A 19282-nucleotide genomic window follows, 5' to 3' on the forward strand; every position below is an offset into this window, starting at 1 on the left:
CCGACCGCCCCCTGTGGCCTGTGTACATCTCGACAGGGGCTTCCTTCTGAAACTCGTGTTTCTGCTCATCCGCTCTAAGTGGATTTGTGGCCGGGTTGGGCGTGAGAGAGCAGAGTTACGCCAGCGGGGCTTTCCTGCATATTCTCATTTATCATTATTATCGTAGTGCTATACTTGGTGGCACGGTGAAAATTGGTTTACGCATACGCCTCGCAGTTCTGATGTTGGCGGTTCAAATGTGTGCGTAGAGTTTGGATGGTCTCTTATACTGCCGCTTACTCCCAAATTCCCCAAACATGCATGTTAAATTGTTTTCTGTGTCTTTATGTTTACTGTGAATAGTTGGCAATATAGGGGATATATCTGGGATATAGGTTCCAGAACACACCTGCTCCCCTACTGAGGGTCAGTGGTATGGAAAATGGATGGACAGATGAAACGCTGTACTACATTTGGTACGTCTGTGCCTGATTTAGGCTTAAAAGAAGAGTTTTGTAATATATGCTGCGCATTTAAAAAAAAAAAAAATCCTCAGTTATTCATGTTAGACATACTGAGAGCTGCCTCTAATATTTTGCTGAACAATGCAGCCAAAATATTACAAACACCTCGCGATATGATAATGACGTTGATATTTGCAACACTTTCTGATTTTAGATGATTTTTCAAAGGATGTAAATTGCTTGAAATTTTACTTTAAAAATGTTTAATGACCATTTCTTTGGTGATATGCTATTAGAATTCCATTAAGTTCCACTTTGTAACATGACCTTTCTTTGTTATTTAGCTGTTGTTATGTTGTCGCTGCTGCAATACCTGTGTGGAATACAGTTCCTGAACTTTTTAAAAGGCTCCAGTATTCATGTTTTAAGTGTTTGTCATTATTCTCATTACAAATGTACAGTGGTGTACCCAATGTGGTGTCTTCTATGTCTATTATGGGGAATACAACACACTCTCTGCCGCCATTCATTCTGTCTATTGTCACTTTCTTCTTGTTGCAAATAGATACGGGAAAGCCTATGTTCTGTTTGTGTCTATTTGCAGACTGGCCTTAGATACGCTGCAGATAACATCATCAACCTCATCTTCGTCCTCATCATCAGTATGATAAGTTGCTTTGCGCCCCTCCCTCCTCAAGCTACACTACACAAGATAAATGCCATGTGATGCATATGAAGATTTATGAGCAGAACTAAGTTAATAACCAGCCTGCCTCATTGCTCTCCTTGTTTCCCCCAACACGCTACAAAAATGGACTCAAGTTATCTTAATAAGGAATGACTTGGATTGCGTTTTATTGTTTCAGTGCTACAAAGCTCGTGATGTCGACCTGCATGACAGAAATGCGTGGATGGAGAGCACTTGGCAACAATGGGGCGCCATTGCAGACAGCCAACAAACACAGTGAGCACAACACGAGATAAACGCACGTGTGAAGAATCCTTGTTTTCATCACAGGCCTTGTGACACACAGAGACAGAACCTGAATTCAAGTCTGTGCATTTGGATGGTTTCAGTTTTTTTTCTTTTTGCCCTTTACACTGTCAGTAGACATGTCCTCTTTTCCTTTGCGTAAGTCCCCAACACGTGGTTGACCATGTGTGCTCATGGCACACTTTGTTCGGTACACCTGCACAAATTCAAGAGCTGTATCCCCCAAAACATTTGCCTTTACAAATGCTATTGAACAATTGTGGTTTTCTTTATTAAATATGAATATTTAACAAATAAATTAATCATACAAATTGTAATTAAAATAAATAAATTCAAGGTTTTTAAAGGCAGAGAGAATAATTAGTACCGTATTTTCCGCCCTATAAGGCGCACCTAAAAACCTAAATTTTTCTCAAAAACCAACAGTGCGCCTTATAGCCCGGTGCGCCTTATATATGGACCACATTCCTAAATTTAAACTGGCCCAAAGCATTGTGTCATGAAATCAATCATAAGTGGCCCGCTGAAGACTATGAATCATGACTCAAAAAGACTATGGATCATTATTTTATGATTATAAAGTAATTTGTTTCCGTCTGAAGTTGAAATAAAAAAGATAAAATGGAGAATGATTTGATTTGGATTAAAAATCTGACATGATGCATTAATGGTGCGCCTTATAGTCCGGTGCGCCTTCTATAAGGATAAAGTTTTAACATGGGCCATTCATTGAAGGTGCGCCTTATAGGCCGGTGCGCCTTATAGGCCGGAAAATACGGTACATAAAATAAATAAAATTACTGTAGAGTTAAGTAAAGTAAGTTAAAGTTAAAAACTGAACCCTGAAATAAATTACAATTCAATTCAAAATTATAAATAAATAAATACTAGCATTGGTGTTTAAATAATACACCTCTGGCAGAATTAATTGCATATGAATACAAATAATATAAGAATATAAAGATGAATAATAAATACATAACATCAATAGGTAATGATACATAACTAATAACAAATTATTAAATGAATGCAAGTCAGTGTCAGTTCTTTTTGTTCAACTTTAAACCTGCAGAGGAAGCTCTGGAGGGTCAAAGAATAATAATACAGTTTGGTGTCAACTTTGATGCTATAGGTGGAAGCTAAGCTAAGCATCTGGCTGGTAATCTGTATTCTTTTTAACGCACACAATGTGATGCAATGCTTACTACAAACACAGTATTAAACATGGTTAATACCAACAAATGAGACAAGGCTCTGATTATGATACAGCTCTTGCATTTGGACGCCTGTGGACAGTGCATTAGGTGCAATCTGATGGAGCGTTGCGTTCACGGTCTGTGGAATTTGCACTTGACAATCTTTTTGAAAGCACTTTGGAAGTCCTTGTTGAAGTAGGCGTAGATGATTGGGTTGAGCAGGGAGTTGGAGTAGCCCAGCCAATTAATGACGGCGCCCAGCCATTCGGGCATGTAGCAGCTCTCTCCGCAGAAGGGCAGCACTAGGGCCACGATGAAGAACGGCAGCCAGCAGAAGATGAACGTGCCCATGATGATGCCCAGCGTCTTCACCGTCTTGCGCTCTCGGGCCAGCGCCAATTTGCGTTTGGCACCGCAGTTCCTCTCGCTGAGGTTCTCGTGCGAGGATGACTGCGGGGTGTTGGGCAGGGCCAGGTGGCTTTTGGAACTGCTCACCTCTATCACCTCCAGGGATTCGGCCTCGTCGCCAAACTGCACGGCGCCGTTGATGCACGGCCTACCGCTGCCGGCCTCCCCGTTGCTCTTCTTGTGGAGCACCGCGGGGGATAATGTCAAGCAACGCTCACCTTTGACCTCTGTCTTCTTCACTGTCTTTCGGATCCGGAAGCGAGCCGCCTTGAAGATCCGCCCATAAAGGACCAGCATGAGGATGAGAGGGATGTAGAACGCCCCAAAGGTGGAGTAGATGGTGTAGCCCGGGTCCTGGCTGATGATGCAAGCATCCAGGTCGGCTCGGTCCTCGGCGCTCCTCCAGCCCAACATGGGCGGGATGGATACGGAGAAGCCCACCAGCCAGGTGACGCTGATGAGGAGCGCGGCTCTCCTCGGGGTGCGCTTGTTGACATAGTCTATGGGGTCCGTGATGGCCCAGTAGCGGTCCAGAGCGATGGCGCACAGGTGCAGGATGGATGAGGTGCAGCACAACACGTCTAGAGAGATGAACAAGTCACAGATCCCCTGGCCCAGGGTCCACTTGTTCAACACTTGGTACAGGGCCGCCATGGGCAGCACCAGCACCGACACCATGAGGTCCGTCACAGCCAGGGATCCGATCAAGTAGTTGGCCACGTTTTGGAGGGACCTTTCCAGGGCGATAGCGGCCACCACGCACGCGTTACCAAAGATGGAGCACAGGATGAGCGCACCCAGCAGAAGGGAGGTGACGATCTGGTAGCCCAGTTGCACGAACGGAAAGGAGTAGGAACCGCCGGTGTTGTTGTTGTGGCTGTCGTCGGAGCCCAGCCAGTCCGCCACCACCTCCACCCCGGGCGGGTACCCGACGGTGGCGTTGCTGTCGTTGCCTCCGGTGGGAAGGTAATCCATACTTTCCCGGCGGAGGGCATGCAGCCAGCCCGGGAAGGTGTCGAGGTTGCGAGGCTGGCTGTCCGTCCCTCAGCCGCTGCTGGTCACGGTACCGGTGGTCATCTCGTGCGTCCTGGCGCGTTCCAGCCAAACTGGCAAGTTACTCTCAGGACGCATGACGCACGCTTGGGTGCGCGCGCCTACTGTTTACATGTGTGTGCGCGTGTGTGCGTTTGAATCTGTTTGCGTGTGCTTGTGAGAGTGTGCGTGTGTCCCGTGAGGGGTGACAGCCGTGCGCGCTCACTGGTGCCGAGAGTCATCTGAGCTTGGTGACCACGTGAATGATTTTATAGCATCAGCCCCTCCACACGTCAGATCCAGGAGGTCTCGCCCCCTTTAAAGAGGGGCTCCTCCACCGCCTGCTCCCCCATTTTTCTCTTTTTCTCTTCAACCTCGCACCTCACTCCGCTGGAAAAGCTGCTCTCCACTCTCTTCAACTTTCACTCACGAAGGATAGCCTATTTATTTCAATCAACGCTTATACGAGGCTGTTTAAATTGAAAACAACCATTCCTGGTTATAAACATCCACATGTAACGAGCAAAGTTTGAATGTGACGCGATGGTGTTAAAAAAAAAGTTCTAAATAGGAATTTCGTGAAAGAGTACGAACAATTTCTCAACTTGTCTATAGGGGAGAATGGGCGGCAGCTGCTGCTATCTGCTGCACACAGCCAGTATTGCATCCAGTTGTGGCGCTGTGGTTCTCAATCTTTAAAGAGCTATTAGTCCACAACACATCCCTTGCTATGACAAAATTTGCACAGTTGGACCAGCAGATAAATATGTATACGCTACAAACTGAATGACGTCACATAGAAGGAGGGATGAACAGAAAAATTGACCAATTGAGTGAAAACAGATAGTCTGCAAACCTGCTGGTGTAAAATGCCATAAAAAATATCGATGGATGGTTAGAATTATGATTATGTAAACATGTTAAATGTTGTTTTTTTTATCTCCATTGGTTTTATCTTGATTGATCGAAGGGTATAGAGAGGTATCTGTTGGAAATAGCTGACAAAATGTCGACTGTGTTGTTGATAAGCTCTACAAAAAGGGGCCATGAGCAGGCCTCATCCTATTGTGATCTATTGTAACAAGAGGGCACTGGGTAGGGCTGTGGATCATTTTGTTCCACAGAACGTCCCAGTGGGCTCACTCGCAGTCTGTTAAGAGTTGCACGAGCAAAGGTCGGCTCCAGGGTTCACCACCTGCACACTGGAACCATCCCTGCGCGCTCAAAATTATCCAGAGGAAAAAGAAGTGAGTGAAATGTAAGGATGAAGAGGCAGAGTGTGGATGGGGCTTAAAGGTGCAGCCATGAACTCCCATGTGGGGGTCAGCGGTGGGAACGAGAGCAGCATCCGTGTGGAGCAACTTCTGCGACCGGCGCTTCCGGGAAGGAAAGTCCACAGCGAGATAAGACGGGATGGAGATGAAAGAAGTTGGGAGAAAAGAGGGAGACTCAGGAAGTGTGTCAGTATTGAGAATGTCGGCAATGGATCAGAAGAGGGAGGAAGCACAGAGAGTCTGTCCAGCTCTGGTTCGGATCAAGTGGATTCTGCAGTTGGGTCGAACGCAGTGGCTAGCGCCAGTGCCATCATGAATAAAACCTCTCTTCAGCATCCACAAGCAGCGGGGAGGTGTTCACCCCCACCTCTCACCTCCGTTCGAAACAGCTCACCCGTCCCCTCTCGCCCTCAGAGAGCTTCATCATCCGGGACCACCTCAGTGAGGCCACCCAGCCGTCCTCCCAGAGACCCATGCCGGGTGGATGTGAGGACACCTGGCGGCTTGTCACAGACTTTGAACAACGCTGTGGGAGAGACCCACTTGGACGAGGAGGAAGAGGCCGGAGGTGTGATGGACGTGACGAGCCCATCTCGGATCACGGTGCCGGAGAGGATGAGCAAGAAGGAGAGGAAGAGAATCAAATGTGCGAGGAGGAGGCAGAAGAGGAAGGAGCGATGGAGGCAAAGTCAGCTGCAGGTGATCCACGCTGAGATCTTTGATCTGTATTCACCTGACAGCAGGCCCTTTGTTTGGAGCCACCTAAATTAGTGGTTAACTTCCTTTTACACTTAAGTGACAGTTGGCATTTAAAAATGCAATGTGTCATCTGCAACCAGACTTTTATTTATTTCCAAAATGATGTTTGGCAGGATAGTCATGATTAGAGAAATTGTGGTTGTCGGCAGACGTCGTCATGCTCGCATCGCATTTCAATAGGCATTGTGAGCTCAGGCTGAAGTGGGCTTGTGTGTGAATTAGCCGCATGATGAGGCTCGGCTGCAGTGGGCTCTTCAAGCACAAAAACAGACAAAGGAACAAGTTGTGCTTTGCATCTTCCACTGAATAGAATCTTACATCTACACGCGCTACGGTGTTTGGCAACAATTCATTGATCAATCTAAGATGGAAGATGTTTTAGTTAAACTTGAATGTTAAGCCTGCACTTTGTCAAGACATTTAGATGATTGTATGCTTTGGGGAAAGACGTTTTCTGCTCCGGCATGACAAAGCTAGGTCAAGAAATGTGGAGTCAACACTGCCACCGTTATATTTGGCATGAAAAATCCAACATCAAAAAGATGTATTGGCACCACAACTTTTGCTTTAAAAAAAAAAAAAAAACTAAACACAAATGAGAAAAATATTTTTTAAAAAGCTAAAATATTGTTTTTTTTTTACTGCCGTCAGTGGCGGCGCTAGTGGGGGGGCGAGGGGGCATGGGCTCCCGCCTGAAATATGGTTTTGCTCCCCTAGTGCCAGACCAGACAATTAACTTTTGGGTACTTTCCAATTTTCCTGGATTTTTTTTCTACATTTTTAACCAACCCCTCAAAGTAAACATATAATCAATTTTTATCAGATTCCATTTTTCTGAAGATTTATTTTGGTTTAGATTTTTTTCATTTTTGCCTCCTCCACGGTCCCTCCAAGGAAATAATCTAGCTCCCCCAGTGACTCCAATGTCATTCTACAGACTTCTTCTTAATTGCTATCTATTTTGTGACAGTGCTTTTATTTTTTTCAGTTTCAACTTCACATAGTTTCACCCTCTCGGGCGCCACCAACTTTCATATTGTTTTTATGGTTTCTATTAAATTGGCAGAGTTTCAGCAAGTCACCCACCTGACTTTGGTGCAGTCAGGACTGGTTCCGCTCCTTCTCAGTGACTGTGTGAACATGAGTGTGAAATGTTGTCTATTTTGATATGTGACCTGTCACCTCCATTTTCGCATTCAGTCGGTTTACGTAGTCAAAAGCTCCCTGTGACCCTGAACACAATAAGGGTTACAGAAAATGGATGTTCGAATGGACAAACTCTACCAATACTTGTGTCATACTTCTTTTTTACAAATACACCCCGGGGATTTGAAGCGGTAATTACTCTGGAAGCATCCCTTCGCTCCACTCATATGTGAGGAATCAACATGTATCACTTGTGTTTACGTGGCACTTCTGTTTGCCCCGCATTTTAATGCAATCCCAGATGTGAGAAAACATTAGCGAGAGACAGTCTCACTCTGAGAAAATCTCACCTGACATGGTACTTTTCAGTCACACATATTATCTTGTGCATGTGGGTGTCAAATAACAGGGACAAAACTCAGAGTACATCACACATAACTTCCACACACTAAAGGAAGATGCCCGTGTTAAAACTCCCAGGAGGAGCAAGGATATTTCATTGTGATAATAAATGTTTAAAAGCCTCACCGGTGGAGTGTTTACCGTTTTTTTCCGTGTATAATGCGCAAAATTTAACTAATTTATTGTCCTGGGTACATTTTTTTTTAATTTCTTTTTTTAAAAATTTCTTTTATTTTTAAGAAAATCATGGTACAACAAAACCAACAACAGGACTGACCGACAAAGACGTGGAACAAAAAGACAGGGTGACATTACCAAAGACAGGAACAGAAACCAAACAGACATCATGACAGTAACACATGCAATGATCCGACGGTGAGCGAGGGGCAGACAGGACTTAAATACAAAACACGTTACATTGATTGAGGTGACACAGGAAGGGAGGGGCGGCGCGAACAGAAACTATGGCAACCTAGACACATAGCAAAACTGGGGACGAGACATGACAAATCTCCCTCGAAATAAAACTTGAAATCACCTTTCTTCTTTTTTGTTGTCAATCGCGCATCGCATTCAGCCATCCTGCCCAACACACTTAGTCAGTAAAATTCATAATTGACGACACATCGTTTGATGCGATGGTGAAATCCTTGATGGTGTGTTATTGTCAAATATTGTTTGATTTTTAATCTCCATCGCGGACCGGACGTCATACGGAGGCAGTATGACTGCGCATGCGCACTATGGGTCAGCTGCGCAGAACGGATGCGCAAGACACATCAGCTATTTACTAATGAGCGATGAATGTGATAGTTTAATACAATCAGCAAATAAGAAAATGCGTATTACAGGTAATATTTTATTTCACAACACTTTGCCTTGTTCCTTTCGTCTCTGCTGTTCACTTCAAACACGCTCCATACGACCGCAATGCTCTCGTATCAGACGCTTGCTCGATCACCTGCTCGTTTGCTGTCACAATGTACCCTACACAAATCCAAAACATTTGTTGCGGCTCCGAGTCACAACAAGGGGCAAGTTTTGGTTTCCAAGGGTGTTTTTATTCCTCTTCAACGTCATACAGAGCCGCCTTTTTCACGTCCGCACGACTTTTTCACATGTGCGCACTGATCGCGGTGGTGCCTTTACGGGCAGTCGGAGAAATCAACGCCAACAAAAAAAATTACATCCAGCCTAGTTAAGACCATACCACAGACTATAAAAATGGGAACCATTGCCTCCCTGCGTGTGTGACGATCATAAGGACTTGAAAAAAAATATATATATATATTTTTTAAAGAATTCATAAAAATTGGGTGCGTGTTATACATGGGTAGAGGCTTTTTTCCAGCATCAACATGCCATTTTTAGGGTGCGTATTATACATGGGGGCGCATTATACACGGAAAAAAACGGTAATCAGGTTAAAAAAAAAAATGCATCTATCTCCACCTAATTGCAAAAAAATGCATGCAATTGACACCAGCCTCAATTTAGAAGAAGCCTTTATAAACAGATGAAATTGTAACCATACAATAAACTATTTGAAAAAAAAAAAATGAGAATCTTCATTTTGGATAAAAAAAAAATAATAATAATGCACTGGAAGTGTTCATGTAACACACGGACAAAAATGTTATGCCCCAACTAAATAAATAAATAAATAAATCATACACTGCTTTAGAATTGGGGTTCAATTGACTTATTTAATAAAAGACATTCATGAAGTAGGCACCCCTAAGCTTGAAAATAGTTTGACCACGTGGACCAAGATGTGTCCTCAACTTAGTCTAACGAGTGCTCTCGCTCTTTCCTCTGCTTGATAGGGCTCCACAGGTAGCATTACCAGCAGCAGCGATGAGGAGGAAGAAGACGTGAGCAAGGAGGGATACATGTGCGCCGTGTGCCTGGACGTCTACTTCAGCCCGTACATGTGTCAGCCGTGCAAGCACATCTTTTGTGAACCTTGCCTGAGGACGTTGGCCAAGAACTGTCCCACCAGCACTCCCTGCCCCCTCTGCAGAACCATCATCACGCACGTCTTCTTCCAGAAGGGTGAGGCCACGGTGGGCCCTTTGTATTGGAGCTCATTCGACAAAACTAATGTTGTGGTCAGTCAGCAGTCGCTAAACTGTGGAATAAATAATGACATGGGACGATGCACATTTTTCCCCCTATGGGCCAACACATCCATAAAAACAGAGAGGATGCGGTCACAAGGAAAACGCAACCACACAGATGAGAGCTCTTTGGTGCTTAGATGATGATAATTTAGTTCTTGTGTTGATTAGCCGAGGCGAGGTCACGCACACACAGAGTCACGTCATGCGTCATGCTTTTGCTTGTATACTGAATGAATCATATTCATCTTATACAGTATTTGGATTTTGTTGTGTTTTTTTTCTCCACAGAGTTGAATCAAATGGTAAGGATGTTCTTCCCAAAGGAATACGCATGTCGGAAACAAAACTTCCAGAAAGCGACTTGTGCGAAATGGCCTCTGCCGAGCTGCAGAAAACTCTTCAGAATATTTGGAGGTACGCTGAAGTGTATGATGGCTGACTTTGGGAAAGAGATGGCAACTGCAGGGTACAGTTACAACCAAACACTGACTGGTTGATTTTTAAACCAAAAATAGACGTCTAAAATAGGTTGATTTTTAAACCAAAAATAGACGTCTAAAATAGGTTGATTTTTAAACCAAAAATAGACGTCTAAAATAGGTTGATTTTTAAACCAAAAATAGACGTCTAAAAAAGGTTGGTTTTTAAACCAAAAATAGACGTCTAAAAAAGGTTGATTTTTAAACCAAAAATAGACGTCTAAAATAGGTTGATTTTTAAACCAAAAATAGACGTCTAAAATAGGTTGATTTTTAAACCAAAAATAGACGTCTAAAAAAGGTTGATTTTTAAACCAAAAATAGACGTCTAAAATAGGTTGATTTTTAAACCAAAAATAGACGTCTAAAATAGGTATATTTTTAAACCAGAAATAGACGTCTAACATAGGTTGATTTTAGATCTAAATTAGGTTTATTTATAGACCTAAAGTAGACGTTTAAAATAGGTTTATTTATAGATCTAAAATAGGTTGATTTATAGACCTAAAGTAGACGTTTAAAATAGGTTTATTTATAGATCTAAAATAGGTTGATTTATAGACCTAAAATAGGTTGATTTATAGACCTAAAATAGTCGAAACTAAACTGTCGAGGTAGGGTCATTCAACAAAGTTTCCCAACCCTTATTAATTTGCAAAATCTTGATCTTGGCTCAATTTACTAGACGTCTAAATTAAAAACGTCAAATATGATCATATTTTGGAATTTTGAAGTCTGAACAAGCTGCAAGTTGTATAGATAATGCAAAGAAGTTGTTTGATCCGTACATGAGAATTGGTTATTTCTCTAACACTGATAAAGATGTCTATTTAAGGTTATTTTATAGACGTAAAAATTAAGTTAATTTATAGACCAAAAATAGACGTCTAAAATAGGTTGATTTTTAACCCAAAATTAGACGTCTAAAATAGGTTGATTTTTAACCCAAAAATAGACGTCTAAAATAGGTTGATTTTTAAACCAAAAATAGACGTCTAAATTAAGTTGATTTTTTAGACCAAGAATAGACGTCTAAAATAGGTTGATTTTTAGACCAAAATTAGACGTCCAAAATACCGTGGTTTTTTTTTTCATGTATAATGCGCAAAATTTAACTAATTTATTGTCCTAAAATCTGGGGTGCGCATTATACATGGGTACAATTTTTTTTTTTTTTTAAATCCAGATATTATACGGAGGCGGCTCGGTGGAGCACTTGGGTAGCACGTCCGCCTCACAGTTAGGAGGGTGCGGGTTCGATTCCACCTCCGGCCCTCCCTGTGTGGAGTTTGCATGTTCTCCCCGGACCCGCGTGGGTTTTCTCCGGGCACTCCGGTTTCCTCCCACATCCCAAAAACATGCTTGGTAGGCCGATTGAACACTCCAAATTGTCCCTAGGTGTGAGTGCGAGTGCGAATGGTTGTTTGTCTCTGTGTGCCCTGCGATTGGCTGGCAACCGGTTCAGGGTGTCCCCCGCCTACTGCCCGATGACAGCTGGGATAGGCTCCAGCACGCCCGCGACCCCAGTGGGGACTAAGCGGTACGGAAAATGGATGGATGGATGGATATTATACGGAGGCTGCCATTACAGATGCGCTTTCTTCTATGCTGTTCACTTCAAACAAGCTCCATACGAACACAATGCTCTCGTATCAGACGCTTGCCTGCTCGTTTGCTGTCACAATGTACCCTACACACATCCGAAACATTTCTTCGCTATTGAGTTTGCTAGCGCATGCGCAGTGATACTGACCGGCAGTATAACATCCGGTTGTTCCCAAAGATGATCTTTTTTTGTGAAATAATTTTACGTTTACGGACTTAAGTAGGAGTCAGAATTTGGGTGCGTATTATACATGGGTACAGGTTTTTTTCCCAGCATCAACATGCCATGTTTAGGGTGCGTATTATGACGGTGCATTATACATGGAAAAAAACGGTAATAAAAAAAAAAAACAAGTCAATACATTTTGTCTTCCGCCTTCCAGGTTTCAGGCCTTCCAGCCCCATGGCGCGACGTCAGTTGCCTCGTGCGGGCGGCGGCTTCCGTCTGAGCGCGTTGGATTTTGACGACGACGGCCGCGGGTGGCATTTTGACATGGATATGGTCATCATCTACATTTACTCTGTCAACTGGATTATTGGCTTCTTCATAGTTTGCATCCTCTGTTATCTCTTTTTCCCCTCTTTTTGACAGTCTGATGGAGATGATGATGATAATGATGATGATGATGACAGGTATAAGAGATTAAGCCGTTTGCTGCACTGTGGAAACAAGCAGGTGGGATGTTGAGTGGAGCAGTGTCAGCTTGTTATCAGCCATTAATAAACGATTGAAAGGGCATATTGTGTAGGAAGCACATTTGGGTGTTCAATTTTCTCAGTGAGCACGATGAACATGTACTCGGCTGTTTATTGATAACTGCACTTGTGGTGGTTTGAATAAAGGCACTTTTTTTTTTTACAGTAGAAAATCTTAGTGCACACAAAACAACACCCAAAAAACTATGACTACTGAAATAACGATGAAGTTGATTGTCTCAATTAACTCACAAAATGACTTATCCAATGCGAATTTCGGGCTGGAAGTCATAATTTATTCTGGCAACCACTTTAATGCCTTCCAATGGAAGAAGAGAATATAATTGTCCTGTATGTCAATAAACATCAGCATAGATATTATAGAGCAAAGACTAACAATATGAGATTGGATTTTATTTGCAGATAGAATCTCACAACACATCAGTGGGTGAGGATTACTATTATAAGATTTTTTTTGTTTAAACGTTCACTTACACGCTTTATATCATGGCTTTTCACCTATCGGGGTGGGGATGTGTTTCACTGTCCTTCCCCAGCAGTCTGCTACAAAATGCTCCTCCAAGGTTACAAGAGGAGGAACCACCGAAGAGGGAGGGAGAGGAGGAGGGGGGAGAGAGATTTGTGAATGAATGTGCAGATCTGCACGCCAAAGTGCAACCCAAAATTTAAATAAATAAAAATTGTGAGACAGTGACGTTTGCAGCCTTCAATGGTGTGAAGAGGCAGCAGATGCTTATCGGCCGGCCGCCTCTGCCAGTGGTGCTCGGTGCAAATCATGGACAGGTTGTGCTGGGTGATGCGTGAGGAGGAGATGAAGCAAGGAGCCCGCTTGTGATCTGCATGCCGCGGGGGTGGAGGTGACTTGATGCGGAGAAGAGTAGCGCGTCTTCTGCCTCCTAATCCTCATTGTCCGTTCTTATTTGGGAGCACATCTGGCTCCACTCTAGGGAGCTGGCGTGAGGGCTGGGGTAAGGCAGGTTTGGGTCAGGAGAAAAGAGAGAGGACGGTGAAGAGTTGAAAAGGAGGAGGAGAGAGGCGGCGGTGGTGAGGGGGGGGGGGGGGGGGGGCGCAGCACACGGGAGAGATCGTTCCGTATCAGGACTGTTTTATTAGTGGGTGTGTATGCATGAGTTCTGCATCGAACGGGCGCAAAAACCGCCCCAGACCGGCCGGGTCCATCTTTCAGATCGGCAAGCCCCTCTACCGAGACCCCCAGCGGCGGGAGAGCACCGAGAGCAGCCGCAGAGCCCTGCGCGCCGTGGTCGACTGCAGGATGGTAAGTGGCGGACGTACCCGCGTCCATCCCGTGCACCGCTGCTCTCCTCCTCTTTGTGTCTCCTGCACGCTCATGCGCGTGACACATATGACGACAAATTGCTGCATGTATGACGTACTGCACGACAATGTGCATTCACAGCTGTGGGGTGCTGTGCTGCAGGTTTTTTTTGTTGTTGTTTTTTTTTTGGGAGGTGGTGGTGGCGGGGGCTCTTCTCCAAAATTGCATGAATGAGTGCTCTGATGATGATGATGATTGATGTACTGAGACATGGAGCATGTCAAGTGAACGTCATTTAAGGCTGCGTGCAATGAACGCTCTGCAGAGCCGGCACGGAAGTCGAGCAGCTTTTATTTGACTGGGAGGGAGTGTATGTGTGTGTGTGTGTGGGGGGGGGGGTTACTCCGAGGTGGTGCAAAGTCAACATGGCACGATCAATAATCAATGGAGTAATTACTGTGCTGTAAAAACTGTGCTATTTTGATCATGTAGAATTTTTTTGGCTGCTATTTTGCAACCTTCTTTGCATCTTTTTTTTGATCCTAGTTTGTTTTCTAAAATTAATTAATAATAATTATTAATATGGTCATTATGTATATTATTGGGGGGGTTTGCACTGGCTGTGTTGTATGATCGTTTTCGCTTTTTGAAATTTATATTTTATGATGAAATTGTTGCCTGTTAAATTATTTTATTTTTTAATTTAATATTACCATTTCTTTTTTAAAAAATGCACATGGGGCATTTGTTCTGTTTATTTACCATGCAATTGTATTTTACAATTTCTATTATTTTATTTGGATTCCAGTGTATTCTTTTGATACTGGCACTATTCGGTGCAATGTAACGGGACATGGTGTTGTCTGATAAAGATCCGATGCAAGAGTTGGAGCAAAAGAATAACATTTTATTTAACTGGAATACTTTTTTCATGCATTCGTATGTACAAAACAGTTGTGTAGCATGTTCAAGTGTAATGTGCCTATTTCGCCACAGAGTAGCGCTGCTTTAATACTGCAATCAACTACGTGCGGCTTTGTAATCATGAGCAAATGTAGATGCCAGCTAGAATACATATATTGATGTGATCTAGCAAGTTGGGGCATCGTTGTCTTTTTAAAGGCAGACTTGTAAATACAGCTCTCGCATTTGATCATGCATGTGCAAATGAACATAATTTACATGAATGAAGTGGTGTTTACTTTCTGGTTGCAACACAGATCGTGCAAGAGTTCAACACATTGGTGGCGCTGTACCGAGAGCTGGTCATTTCCATTGGCGAGATCACCGTTGACTGTCCCAACTTGAGGGCCGACATGCTGAGGACTCGAACCAAAGGCTGCGAGATAGCCAGGGCCGCACATCACAGTCTCACATTGATTGCAGGGTCAGTGTGATCATATACTATATCCTCCACTAAAAAAGTGTTTCCTCAAAAAGCTCCAACACAAGTTCACAAAAAAGTAGAAAAAATATACCGTATTTTCCGGCCTATAAGGCGCACCGGACTATAAGGCGCACCTTCAATGAATGGCCCAATTTAAAACTGTATCCTTATATAAGGCGCACCGGACTATAAGGCGCACCATTAATGCATCATGTCAGATTTTTAATCCAAATCAAATCATTCTCCATTTTATCTTTTTTATTTCAACTTCAGACAGAACAAATTACTTTATAATCATAAAATAATGATCCATAGTCTTTTTGATTCATAGTCTTCAGCGGGCCACTTATGATTTATTTCATGACAGAATGCTTTGGGCCAGTTTAAATTTAGGAATTTGGTCCATATATAAGGCGCACCGGACTATAAGGCGCACTGTTGGTTTTTGAGAAGATTTTAGGTTTTTAGGTGCGCCTTATAGGGCGGAAAATACGGTATATAAAATGTAATTGAAGAGAGAAAAATAAAATATTTTAAACTATTTGTGCAATTTTCTATTCAATGTTTATTTCAGTACTTTCACTCACCAGTGGGTGATTTAGTGCACACACAGTTATCACCTGCTGTAGATTGAAGCATATGTGATGCTGCTACAGAGTCTCATAAAAACTGGTGATGAGCGACCAGAGGGTAAATAAATCACACTTGAAAGGCTTTTTATGTCAGCGCATTTCATTACTGGTCTTCGGGAAGCTAAGCAAATTCAAAGATAAACAATATCATCAAGCAAAAATGAAATAACATTTCTGTTGCTTATCTGTCAAATTTGAAAAAAATTGTTTGGCTGAAGTGATCGTAATGCAGCTTTTTTTTACACATTTTATTTTTCCCACAAGGATCAAGAATTATAGCACATGTAAAGACACCATGTGAATAAAAAATGCTCACAGACACATTTTCACATAAACAGATACGTCTTTGAATGTACACTTAGGGCACGATTTAGACCCGACAAGCGATAGAAAATCAACTTATATAAAAAGTCCACTGTGGAGAATCGCAAATTTCTTGCTGTGCTTTAGGCCAGAGGATGGCGAGATTCACCCAGAGATCTGTCGGCTCTTCATCCAGCTCCAGTGCTGCTTGGAGATGTACATCACTGAGATGCTCAAGTCATTCTGCTTGCTGGGCTCCCTGCAGCTCCACAGAAAAGGTAAACACCCGAACCCTAGTTTGAAACGCTAACCCCTGACATTCTAACCCTAAAACTAACACCTGTCGCCCTAACCCCCCAGCCCTAACCCTAGTCATAACACCCTGGTCCTAACCCTGATCCCAAATTAGAAGTACATGTTTCTTCAACTCTTTCTCTGCGGCACCAGGCAAAGATCCCTGTAGCCTTCCATCAGTGGGCAGAAAAGCCGACGAAAGCTCAGACGTCCCCATCCTTGAGGACACCTCCTCCTCGCCCACCGACGGCCCTCCACCCGCATGGCTGGTGGCCACGGACATAGAAAACATTGAAAAGTAGGTCCACAATAAAGATGCTGTATTGTTCAATTGTGTGCACAATCATAGAAATACATTTCATTGCTACACATCTAGTTTTATCAACAAATTCACTTTGATATCAGAAGTCATGGAAAACAGTGATAAGCAAATAGTTCAGTATGAAATGTATATAACTATTTTTCAATTTATGTTCAGAAGGGATTTGTTGTAGAAAAATGTATCTGCCAAAATATCATATTCAGCCCAAATGCAGACACTTTATATGCAACAAAAAAAGGGATAAGATCTATTTCATCTTTATTTGTTGCAGGGACATGAGAGAAATGAAGAACCTTCTCACTAAACTCAGGGAGACGATGCCTTTACCACTAAAGAACCAAGGTGTGTTAGGACTGTGGGTTGAACTACTGAAAAGTTTCAGCTATATTCTCAACTATATTTTTTCACCACAGTGAAAAGGTCCACGACTTTGTTGTGCCATTGAAACGTAAAGACATATTTCGACAGACAGGCAATGTGAAATGAAAATCAGTTTGCAATACTTTCTCTTTGTTCTTGTGTCTTCCAGACGACAGCAGTTTGCTGAACCTGTCTCCCTACCCGCTAATCCAACAAAGGAAGAGACGCTTCTTTGGCCTTTGTTGCTTGGTAACCAGTTGAGGTATCAACAACAACAGTATCAAAAGACAACATTGCCCTGTTCTGTCCTCACCTACTCTACTACTGCCATTTTCAAACAAACAAAATAGTAGCAAGGCTGCCTATTTTGGGGATTTGTTTTGTTTTTTCGTTTTGTTCTACATGGAATAAATCCCAATATGTTGCCATGGTTTTGAGGTCAATGAAGTTGAGCCTGTAGTCCATTGTTTAATGTAAAAGACAAAACACGTCCATGGGCAAAACAACTATCATTTTATTATTATTAATTTTTTAACCCTCCCGTTAGGTCATTTTTTTTATAACTTTCAAAGGGAGCCACTGCATGTTTAGGCATTAAACAAAATGCAAAAAGTGTTTCATTAAAAGAAATGAACAAAAATACTGCTGTAGACCCATTTTTGTTTTCTTTTTTTATTTAGTCTTCCATGAAAGGTAAACGTCTATCATAACTTTACAACTTCTAAGCGCAATATACTGTTTGATACAACAGAGAATTTTCTTTACACACACGCACACGCGTGTAGACTTGTACATCCAGTTATTTATCCTGCCCTCTTAGTAAATTCACCTGTTTTTAGTTGGTAGTGCACTGGTAAGCACGTCCGTCTGACAGTGCAAAGGTGCTGGGTTTGATTCCTGCTGTGAGCCTCCAGTGTCTTTGAATGAATGCTTGTTTGTCTATGTGTGCCCTGCAATTGGCTGGCATGGCGCCACCTTGTGGACGATGGTTGTTATATTTCCGGCCCATTGGACGTACAGTTCGGTACACGAGGATGATGTAGATCATTTTACATTATCAATAAAACCTTTTTTTTTAATGAAAATAAAGGGTTGAGTGGATTATTTTCCCCTTAAACCTCCACTAGGGGGAGACAAACCACCACAAAATTATGCAGTGTTTTTCTTATTTGCCTTCATTTCTATAGATGCAATACAGTGACGTCTTCAGAGGACTATCGAGCGTATCAATTAAGAGGGTTACACGCTTTGAAGTTATTATTTTGAATCTTTTAAGAATCACAGGGCATTGTATCCACAACCATTTTTTTTCTTTGCAGCGCCTTATCCCTGCTTCACATTCACTCAATTAATTAATTACTTGAAATGTGTTGCAGTAGGATTAATGACAATTGTAAAACATATTTAAAATACTTAAAGATTCAGTACAAATTTACAGAAACTTGAAAGTTACATGCAGTAACTTGTGCAGTAACTCTTCAAATCTCTAGAGGGAGCCCACGTACACAGTTGTGTCCATAAGGGTGTGATTTGCAGTAGCAAACACAGGAGGGCAATAGAGATTTAGATTAAATTTGCACTACATACAAGCTCTTTTGTAAAGCCTTTAAGAGAGAACGATGTTTTAAAATTAATGAGCTAAAGGTTTTTTCAATAGCACAACGACCTCTTCACAAATCACAGTCATACTGAGCGAGAGCCGGTGTCACTAACCAGTCGGCTATTTCGACCTAGCGGCTCCTGACCGTCTGCACTCCTTTGTACTAGGGATGTGCATTACAGTTTTAAGTGAACCCACTCTTTAGAATCGGTTCACTCAAAAGGTTTGTTCAAAAGAATCGTTCGCTACACTTTCTTATTTATTTATTCTTTTTTTTTTAACCTCGTCTAGTGTACCTATTGAAGTGTCCATGAGGTGTACCTATTCACAGGCAACTTCATTAGGGAAAAAGCTTAAGTGAAAGCGAGGGGGGGACGTATCGTTGAACGATTCGTTTGAACAAATCTTTTGAGTGAACTGATTCTAAAGACTCAGTTCACTTAAAAGAACTGTAATGCACATCACTAATTACAGCAGGACACATGAAGATGGACACCATTAATTTTGAGGCAGTCCTTCTAATTACATGC

At 42.5% G+C, this 19282-nt stretch overlaps 3 protein-coding genes across 3 annotated transcripts; 2 read left to right on the forward strand and 1 right to left on the reverse strand.

The window, feature by feature from the left end:
• Positions 1-1265: 1265 nt before the first annotated feature.
• htr1aa (5-hydroxytryptamine (serotonin) receptor 1A a) lies at positions 1266-4293 on the reverse strand. The gene has a single exon (XM_061279906.1). The coding sequence runs from the start codon at positions 4014-4016 to the stop codon at positions 2766-2768; it is 1251 nt and encodes a 416-aa protein (XP_061135890.1). The 5' UTR covers positions 4017-4293; the 3' UTR covers positions 1266-2765.
• Positions 4294-5321: 1028 nt separating this feature from the next.
• Positions 5322-12676, forward strand: rnf180a (ring finger protein 180a). Its single transcript, XM_061279377.1, has 4 exons — positions 5322-6046; positions 9481-9709; positions 10066-10191; positions 12245-12676. Exons 1-4 carry the CDS (start codon positions 5357-5359, stop codon positions 12448-12450), a joined length of 1251 nt encoding a protein of 416 aa, XP_061135361.1. The 5' UTR covers positions 5322-5356; the 3' UTR covers positions 12451-12676.
• Positions 12677-13704: 1028 nt separating this feature from the next.
• rgs7bpa (regulator of G protein signaling 7 binding protein a) lies at positions 13705-17720 on the forward strand. Its single transcript, XM_061279448.1, has 6 exons — positions 13705-13854; positions 15075-15241; positions 16324-16472; positions 16630-16768; positions 17064-17134; positions 17322-17720. The coding sequence occupies exons 1-6, from the start codon at positions 13705-13707 to the stop codon at positions 17411-17413; spliced, it is 768 nt and encodes a 255-aa protein (XP_061135432.1). The 3' UTR covers positions 17414-17720.
• Positions 17721-19282: the final 1562 nt, after the last annotated feature.

The sequence above is a fragment of the Syngnathus typhle genome, linkage group LG5 (genome assembly GCF_033458585.1).
Source record: "Syngnathus typhle isolate RoL2023-S1 ecotype Sweden linkage group LG5, RoL_Styp_1.0, whole genome shotgun sequence".
In the NCBI taxonomy this organism is placed as follows: Eukaryota; Metazoa; Chordata; class Actinopteri; order Syngnathiformes; family Syngnathidae; genus Syngnathus; species Syngnathus typhle.

Bases quoted from the DNA above. Each gene is read 5' to 3' on its own strand.
- htr1aa (XM_061279906.1), bottom strand. From the start codon at position 4,016: ATGGATTACCTTCCCACCGGAGGCAACGACAGCAACGCCACCGTCGGG.
- rnf180a (XM_061279377.1), top strand. From the start codon at position 5,357: ATGGGGCTTAAAGGTGCAGCCATGAACTCCCATGTGGGGGTCAGCGGT. The intron at 6,047-9,480 runs GTGATCCACGCT...TCTGCTTGATAG, and splicing joins GGAGGCAAAGTCAGCTGCAG to GGCTCCACAGGTAGCATTAC. The intron at 10,192-12,244 runs GTACGCTGAAGT...TCCGCCTTCCAG, and splicing joins ACTCTTCAGAATATTTGGAG to GTTTCAGGCCTTCCAGCCCC.
- rgs7bpa (XM_061279448.1), top strand. From the start codon at position 13,705: ATGAGTTCTGCATCGAACGGGCGCAAAAACCGCCCCAGACCGGCCGGG. The intron at 13,855-15,074 runs GTAAGTGGCGGA...GTTGCAACACAG, and splicing joins CCGTGGTCGACTGCAGGATG to ATCGTGCAAGAGTTCAACAC. The intron at 15,242-16,323 runs GTCAGTGTGATC...GCTGTGCTTTAG, and splicing joins AGTCTCACATTGATTGCAGG to GCCAGAGGATGGCGAGATTC.